Below are 10,000 nucleotides of genomic sequence, written 5' to 3' on the forward strand. Positions count from 1 at the left end.
AGAGAGAGAGAGAGAGAGAGAGAGAGAGACTTCAAATTCAAAACTTTATTTCCAATTTACGTTGGTTATTCACATACAATTTTACTATATTTACAAGAGAGAGAGAGAGAGAGAGAGAGAGAGAGAGAGAGAGAGAGAGAGAGAGAGAGAGAGAGAGAGAGAGACTTCAAATTCAAACTTTATTTCCAATTTATACCGTTATTCATATACAATTTTACAGTTTTGCAACAACTACATTAAGATAAAACATTTGTTTTATGTTAATCTAGAGAGAGAGAGAGAGAGAGAGAGAGAGAGAGAGAGAGAGAGAGAGAGAGAGAGAGAGAGAGAGAGAGAGAGATTTTCCCATGCTTCCATATACTCAACCAAGAGGCTCTTAACATACTTTCTTCTTTCCAGAACCCTTCTATATTCTGGGTAGGGGCAGCAGTCTTCAATTCTCATAAAACTAAGATCCATTGACAGATGAGTATAGCTAAATTCACTTAACTCATTTTTGCATCCTCACGAAGAACACTGAAAGTAGGTCGTAGATCAAATGATGAATTCTTGGACAAATTATCAAATTCTTTTTGTTTGTTTTTGCAAGCCCTTATGAAGTTCACACATGCACTAGATACGAAACTGACAGCAATTAATCCACTGACAAACTGTGGTCAGTCCACTGTTCATGTTATATACTGTCTAGCTTGTGTTTTGCTTCAAAATTGTAGATGATTTATAAGGGGAACAAATGTTGATCAAATTCATCAAATTCTTTTTGTTTTGAAAGCTATTAATGTCACACATACACACACACACACACACACACACACACTAGATAAGACACTGACAGCAATTATACCACTCATAAACAGTAGTCAGTCAACTGTTCATGTTATATAGTGTTTGGCGTAGTCTTGTCTTGTTTGAAAACAGTAGATGAATTAGGAGGCACACTTAAGCAAGGAATGATATCACGATTGAAGCATTCAATCAATAATTTTCAAAGCAATTCTGGTCACTGATCCAATGTCACTTTTAACATTAATGCAGACTAAATCAATAAAACTGTTTTCATCCTAGGAGCTCAATCTTTTCATGGATTTAATCCTTCACCAAATATAACACCATCACTGTTGAGAGCCAATTAAACTTCATAGGAAAAAAGAGCCTGTCAGCTTAATGAAATGGACGTTTATGCTAAGGCGATTCATACACACACGCACACACATACATATGTATATATATATATATATGTGTATGTATGTAAATACATATATTTTGATATAATACATTATGTATATATCCAAAAATACACACATGCATAAAAGACACATTTAGCCTATATATAACTTATGTATACATATATTCTTATATATCTTGTATGTACATATACCACAGAACCACACACACATACTACTGTATATATATATATATATATATATATATATATATATATATATATATATATATATATATATATATATATATAATATATTATATAATTTATATATATATCCATATATATATATATATATATATATATATATATATATATATATATATATATATATACACACATAAATGCGCCTCCTAGTCATTCCTACCATTCTCATAACCGTATCGAAATCCAGGGTGTGTGACCTACATCCAAGTAATCCCAGTTTCGTGTAATACGACACATTACCTTTAATAACGGGATTACATTACGGATTACAATATGACCTAACTGGACAGTTTAATCCTACATCACACGAACGGTGTTGCGAAGCTGATCCCTTTGTGAGACACGATTTATATTTTTTCATAAGGGACGAACTGATGATTTTCCGTTTTTCAAAAATATGCGAGATATGAATGTGCACTTATACCTATTTGGATTTGGATATACAAGGACAAACACGTGTGTGTGTGTGTGTGTGTGTGTGTGTGCGTGCGTATGTATGTATATACACACATGCGTCAAATACAGAATCAATGCACTGACTTTTGTAGAAAAATATTAAAAATAAGTATAATGCATTCGTATTGGGTAACAATAAATCTATTAGTATTAACTAACATGTTTCCTGCCTAAATTCAACACATAATTGTGGAACGAGGCCTATTAAAATACTGAATTAAACTGATAAAAAGGAAAATAAAAAAATATACACCAATTTACCAAAACATAATGATACGTGCAAGAATATGAATGGACATCAAAACCAAAATACTCAGGAATAAATATTCCGGGAAAATATATGGTTGGAATGTTTTTCCTTAAGCAAGTGTAAAGAGAAGAGAAAATACCTTAGTTTAACCAGACCACTGAGCTGATTAACAGTTCTCCTAGGGCTGGCATAAAAATATATAAAATATGGTTGGAATGTTTTTCCTTAAGCAAGTGTAAAAATATGTAAAAAGTTAATTAAATCTTCAAAGCGAAAAAAAACAAACTCTCAGACACTGCAACTCTATCTCTGAAAAGGTTCCTTTTCCAGCAAAAGTTGCATTCCTGTCTCTCCCAAAATCTAATCCCTTTATGCCAACAACTAGGGCTATATATGGTCGAATATTCGCTAAATTCCACACTTAATTTTTTGTGCGGTGCTGCAATTCAAAGATATTTAGAGGGAAAAACACAACCACATTGGAGTAGGTTTTAAATAACAACCAAAAGGTTATTTTCTGTCCTAATACTACAATAGCACCCTGGACCAACCCTCTCTGGAACAGTCATCAATCAAACCATCCAAATTCACTGGACTGTTTCGGCCTACATATCAGTTAAACCGTTCCTCCTCAAATTCGACGTCACACTAGACTCAATTCATTTACCGGAGGATCTCTCTCTCTCTCTCTCTCTCTCTCTCTTGGATAGGGCTGTTGTGACAAGTGGAAGAACCCTCCTAAATGAAGCCCTTGAGAGAGAGAGAGAGAGAGAGAGAGAGAGAGAGAGAGAGAGAGAGACGCTGTTACCGATCACCTCTTGACAGGTGCGCCACACGCTTTTCTCGTGTGACTCTCCATTATTGAGCGCCGAGAATGGGTTGTAATTGTCAGTGCAAGGCCAATACTAGACGCTTTCATTTCCCCCTACCAAAACTACCCCCTTCCTCCTTGCCCTAGCAACATCCTACAAATACCCGTCCCCCTCCCCCATACAGGGATTCCCATCCAGGAATTTCAGAATTTCAGAGACGTCTCTGAAGAAGGCTGGTGAGGCGGGTGTCTTCGGTGTTGCCATATATGGATCCCTTGAGACTCAATTAGACTGTTAAACACAGGACGAGAGCAAATGGAGATCATTTGTTATTTAACCTACGCTTCGAATATGTAATTTCGTCATTTGTTGATTCCGTTCTAAATTTCTAAATGATTTATTTGAAGGCAGGTTTTTGAATAATATCTTTCATCGAGTACAAAAATGTGAAGAAGCACTCAACTCTACACACACACACACACACACACACACACACACACACACACATATATATATATATATATATATATATATATATATATATATATATATATATATATATATATATTATATATATATATAATTTATATATATAAATTTATAAATATATATATATATATATATATATATATATATATATATATATATACACACACATACTCGACTTTTTGGATGCCTGAATATATTCAAGTACAGAAATATAAAAGGCAACAGCTTCTGGATAATTTTGTCCAAAAACATATCAAATACTAATTCAAAATATAAAAAACAACATAGTATATCAACAGGGTCTTAACGTATCCTCTTCAAAAAAAAAAATAATAATAAAAAAATTATGACTAATGTATCCGGATTTTCACTGACAAATCCCACAATACCTTAAACCAGGAATTATGGGAACAACGACACAACGACAGCACAGCCATTTTTCGGCGACAGCGGAATCCCAGTGCGCGATTACTGTGCTCATATCGTAACAAAAATGACGGTAATAAAATGGAAGGTCGAGGCGGGACATCTCGAAGCTTTGTACGTTACGTAACGTCTCAAACCTCGACGTAATCCGTGTCAGCTGGAAAGGGCGGTTGGCCCTGTCTGCTCGAAAAAAGTGAATTTCGTTGTCCTTAGATCATATTTATCACGAAAATAAATAGTATATATTTGCCCATACACACTGCGTTCATTGTATATATACCTTTGAGTGTTACAGTGATCATCACTATCAATTATAGCAAGAAGATTTTACAAACTCAGGCACGGGGTTTTCTAAGCTTCCAATCACAGCCAAATCATCTAGTCTTTTACAAGGATATAATAGTCAACCCCCCATCTCTCACTTCCCATTTTCTTATTGTCTCGCCTTAATAGAAAACGGGAATTCATACCCTATGATGTTTACTTTGTTCCATTAAAATGTACTGTCTACTTTTCCCGTATGTTCGATTTTGAAAGCCATGGTTCAGTTACTACAAATAAATGTGATATCAACATAAGCCATATCAACACTAACATTTAGTAGCCATTGTTTTATTAAAACAGTAAGTAATCAATTTATTACACTCTCTCTCTCTCTCTCTCTCTCTCTCTCTCTCTCTCTCTCTCTCTCTCTCTCTCTCTCTCTCTCTCTATCTATATATATATATATATATATATATATATATATATATATATATATATATATATATATATAACAAAGTTACTATATATACATTAAAGGGCCCCACAGACGTTACGATCGCCGGATCAGGTCGTCTGAACCGGAAGTAAACCTCACCGTCTATGGTGTTCTCCTCCGACCAAAAGTGGGCAGAGTCCGTCGGTCTCTCCGACCAGCTCGCAACCTTCTGTTGCCAGGTTCGTTTAAGTTCAGGTGGCCGGAAACCTCCACGTCTTGCTATGGCGTGATCTCAAGACTTACTTCAGTTTCAACTAGAAGCTGAAAGGGTAACACGGCAGCTACGTCGGCAGATAAGTTCTTGGAGGAGTTTATTGAACGTCGTAGGAAAGCGAAATGAGGCTTATGATAAACTAGTTTGATAATTACAGGAGAAGGATGCAATATATATATATATATATATATATATATATATATATATATATATATATATATATATATATATATATATATATATGTGTGTGTGTGTGTGTGTGTGTGTGTGTGTGTGTGTGTGTGGTTGTAGAAGAGAAATGAATGATCTCAAGCTTATTTATCTAATGAATTGAAACTTTACCCTGGTGACTGGTTTATTATCCGAGAATGGACGAGCAAGACCGACATGGAATTATTATATATGGTTTCCCCTCTTCTAGAAATAAAAAGCACACTTGTACGAGACGGCCAATATCACTGTACGAGGGGTTGCTGGCCACACTTCGCTTCGGCGCCGCTAGTCATTCCTTGGGGCATATAATCCCAGAGACATGTAAAGCAATTATTCAAGTTATGCAACACAAGTTTACGAAGGTGAAAAGTAACTATGTTGCATACACAGCATCCTGCATAGTCTAGTGGTATATAGTCTAGTATACAGTAGGTCTATGATCCGTTAAAGCAAAATAGGCCCTTAAACCTACATTTCTGTAGTCAAGTGAGGGCAAAAATCTTCAAGTTTTTGTACAAAAAATTCTTAATTTATACAAGGAAAATTGAAATATTATTGAAAATATTATTGTCATAAACTTCTATTTTATGTACGGAAAATAATGTTATTTAAAAAATAGCACTAATACACACACACACATATATATATATATATATATATATATATATATATATATATATATATATATATGTGTGTGTGTGTGTGTGTGTGTGTGTGTGTGTGTGTGTGTATTAGTACTATTGTTTAAATAACATTGTTGTTTTCCGTACATAAAATAAAAGTTTATGAACATAATATTTTCAATAATATTTCAATTTTCCTTGTACATAAATTAAAAATTTTTTGTACAAAAAAGTTGAAGATTTTACCCTCACTTAGCTACAGAAACGTAGGTTTAAGGGCCTATTCTGCTTTAACGGATCATAGAGCTACTGTATACTAGACTATATACCACTAGACTATGCAGGTTGCTGTGTATACAACATAGTTACTTTTTACCTTTGTAAATTCGTGTTGCATAATTTGAATACTTGCTTTACATGTCTCTGGGATTATATGCCCCAAGGAACGACTAGCGGCGCCGAAGCGATGTGTGGCCAGCAACCCCTCGTACAGAGATATTGGCCGTCTCGTACAAGTGTGCTTTTTATTTCTAGAAGAGGGGAGACCATATATAATAATTCCATGTCGGTCTGCTCGTCTACTCTCGGATAATTAAACCAGTCACCAGGGTAAAGTTTCAATTCATTAATAAACAATCGTGAGATAATTCATTTCTCTTCTTCCAGGTTCTCCCTTTTCGCCGGGGCTTTTTCAATTTCTGGTGCAAGAGCGCAGTCTATAGCGCCATCCTACTGAGCGGAGTTGACGCGTCTTCACTCTACCAGGTTTCGGCAAACTGAAGTGAATCCGAACGTCTATGGGAACCGCGGGTACCGGAGTTAGAACGGAACCTGATCCGCCGGTCGTAAAGTCTGTGGGGCCCTTAAGACCGTCTTTGTTACAATAACCAAATTATTACGGTCAAATTATTTGCTAAGATAACTACGCGTTAATTAAATTCGTGTTAAATAAGCTGAACTTGGAATATACGTCTGAAGTACGACATGATTTCGACGTGTTCGGAACTTTTGATTAATTAGTATAATCGCAACGCCACACCTTATAAATTTAGCAAATATATACTTAATGTTACAAAACAATACTGACATCAACATATTTCGCAGATATTTCGTAGACAATTCACTAAAGGGTATACAGGAAGTATGCATGTACAAAAATCTATTACTAACTACACACGCTATATATATATATATATATATATATATATATATATATATATATATATATATATATATATATATATTATATATATATAGTATATGTGTGTATGTATGTATGTGTATGTATGTATATATATATATATATATATATATATATATATATATATATATATATATATATATATATATACATACATACATAAACACACACACATATATATAATATAATATATATATATATATATATATATATATATATATATATATATATATATGTGTGTGTGTGTATATGTATATATAATGAGAGAGAGAGAGAGAGAGAGAGAGAGAGAGAGAGAGAGAGAGAGAGAGAGAGAGAGAGAGAGAGAGAGAGAGCATGTATTATGGGGCAAGGAAAGAAACAAACAAGCATTATTCACTTTACATAAAGAGAATGAAAAATTAAAAACATACAGTCTTGGACACTTTACACCCCTTTCAATACAAAGCAAATGCCCCCAACAAATCATGCCAATTTCAATGGACAACAGGGTCTCCCAATAATATTTGCAAAAGATATGAAAGCTCACAGCATTGCCACAGTAAACAAAACACAGCACAGAGAGCTCTTGTCAGCATCAGGGAACAGTTTTCAAGGCATTAGTGAAACTTGACCACAAAGGTCAAGGGACCAGGAAGCTGCCCAAATGCTCTTTGGTAAGACTAGTCAAAGTGCCCTAATGCCTTCAAAGCCCCGAGTGTGTTACACACAGTTGAACCGACGACCTTTGTAAGCCTTTTCAGGCCTCCAGAGGCAAAGGGCCAGCAGTACTTGATTTCGTTATTCAAATCCAGGAAAGGAAAGCAGGAGAATACGATCTGAGTTGTCTCAGGGATTCTTAACATTTAGATCATATGGTGCTACATTGATTATTTAAAGGTTTACCCTTTCTAATATTTCTGCCATCATTTGTTTAAATTTTCAAGCTAATCATTGCCAATGGAAATTAGTCCTAAATCTAGGATATTTATCTTAAAGAATTTATCGATAAAAAAATTAAGTTCTTGTAACAGCATTGAACTGCAGAGTTTTCATTCTGATGACTGATGGCAACTCATATATTTGAGAAGTTCCAGTCTAAAATTAAAGCGCTTGCTTTTATGTGCGTCTGAAAGCAGTTGAGGGCTAATAGATATATTCAATACAAAATAAAGGAAACAAGTACAGGACCAAAATACTGAATCCAAGATGAAAGACTTCCATTCAAACAGAAAGACGAACCGAAAAAAAATGAAACATAAAAATTTTAAATCACAGAAAAGTTAAAAAAAATAGTTCTCCAAACAATATGAATAAAAAACACATACACACACCATGAAACATTAATGTATACATTTCCTTTAGTGAATAACTGAATTTTTTCCATTCTAATGAAGACCACAATATTCTTTGGAAGTTTGAATTTCAAGTCAATGGCCATTCTGAGCTTGTTCGACATGAACACCGTTCATCTTCTGAATAATAATAATAATAATAATAATATAATAATAATAATAATAATAATAATAATAATAATAATAATAATAATAATATGAAGGGAGTAGACCCTCTTTTAAAGAGGTCTTATTAAAAAGGATGGCTGTATTATGCGAATTTATCTTATATAGTGTCTTTTTTATCTTCCTTATGATTCTTATATATAGTGTCTTTTCTATCTTCCTTATGATTCTTATAAGATAAATTCGCATAATACAGCCATCCTTTTTAATAATAATAATAATAATGATTATGAAAGGTTCTTTCACAAATATACGAAAGTTCAATTAAACTCGTTCACTCAGTCACAACAGTCAACTTGCATAAGTGAGAATACCTCAACTGCATTGACCTTAAAAGCTGAATGACTGATTTAACGAATGATCTGTCTTAACTCCTGGAGTTAATGGTTAGTTCGTTTTACTTAATGGAGTCAATGATTGATTGGTTGACTTATAAACTGGCGTCAGAGGAACAAAGGTCAGCCAAGCGTCATCTTAAAAAATTTCTTTCAAATCAGACGCCGCTTTTAAATACTTAATTCTTACCCATCTTTGGTAAAAGAGAGATTATACCTTTTAACACCCTTCCTTAACTGTTATGTATGTTAGGGCTTAAGAAGAAATAACTATAAAGCCAAATTCTGAAGGAGTCGGAGGAAGGATTTCAAAATAGATCCAAGATTTAATGCAACCTGGCGATTAAAAAAAAAAAAAAACAGAAGCCAGAAGATTAATCCAAAACTTTTCGTAAAAAAATTAAACTTATAGACAGCTGTTCTCCTTTACAATTATCAAATTTATAGACGGTTTATCTCCTTTACAATATGCTCTTCACTAAACAATTCACTTACATAGAAAACCATTCAAGATCGGGAAATGGAGAACAAAGAATTCCTGAGATGATAGTGTTGGACACATATCGAAGTCTGAATGACATAAGAAAGCATAAGAAGAGGTCGACTGATAAATTTCAGTTGTGAAAAGGAAAGAAACGATAAAATGGGGAAAAGAAAAGAACCCTGAGGAACACCGACACGAATTAATAAATATAGAATATATAATATATATATGTATATATATATATATATATATGTATATATACTATATATATATATATGTATGCATATATATACATATATATACTGTATATATATGTATGTATATATATATATATATATATATATATATATATATATATATATATATATATATATATATATCACCCTAATCAAAACCACAACTAGAACAGATTTTATGTTCGTTTTGATTACAGATCAGAATAGACAGTTCACTAAAATTAATAACTTCATTTTTCTAAAACACCTTAACATCCTGTCATCATTTCTTGAAATTTTCCACAATCTACTTACTATATATATACACACACTTATATATATATATATATATATATATATATATATATATATATATATATATAATATATATATAATATATATATACACAATTATATATATATATATATATATATATTATATATAATTCTATATCTATCACGCGTGACCATTTTATTTATATATAGCTGCGAACATCACTTCATCATCATTATTTTTGTCCTATTTCCACTGCGAAAAATATTATCTATTTCCACAAAATAATCTTCGGAAGTAATGAGAAAACTTTTAAGAAGA

The 10,000-nt window shown here is 32.9% G+C and overlaps 1 protein-coding gene and 1 long non-coding RNA gene across 10 annotated transcripts in view; one reads left to right on the forward strand and one right to left on the reverse strand.

The window, feature by feature from the left end:
* The window catches only part of LOC136845294 (uncharacterized), a 676,812-nt gene that overhangs the window by 303,457 nt on the left and 363,355 nt on the right, over nt 1-10,000 (reverse strand). The window lies entirely within an intron of this gene.
* LOC136845293 (toxin Tbo-IT2-like) overlaps nt 1-10,000 on the forward strand; it is a 335,465-nt gene that overhangs the window by 170,920 nt on the left and 154,545 nt on the right. For 5 of the 8 annotated variants that reach the window (XM_067115472.1, XM_067115479.1, XM_067115471.1 and 2 more), the window contains exon 2: nt 400-417. The exons of the other annotated variants lie outside the window; for them this stretch is intronic. In XM_067115472.1, coding sequence (XP_066971573.1) covers nt 400-417 — 18 coding nt within the window. The remainder of the gene's footprint in view (nt 1-399; nt 418-10,000) is intronic. 8 annotated transcript variants of the gene reach the window in all.

Source organism: Macrobrachium rosenbergii, chromosome 13 (genome assembly GCF_040412425.1).
Source record: "Macrobrachium rosenbergii isolate ZJJX-2024 chromosome 13, ASM4041242v1, whole genome shotgun sequence".
Lineage (NCBI taxonomy): Eukaryota > Metazoa > Arthropoda > Malacostraca > Decapoda > Palaemonidae > Macrobrachium > Macrobrachium rosenbergii.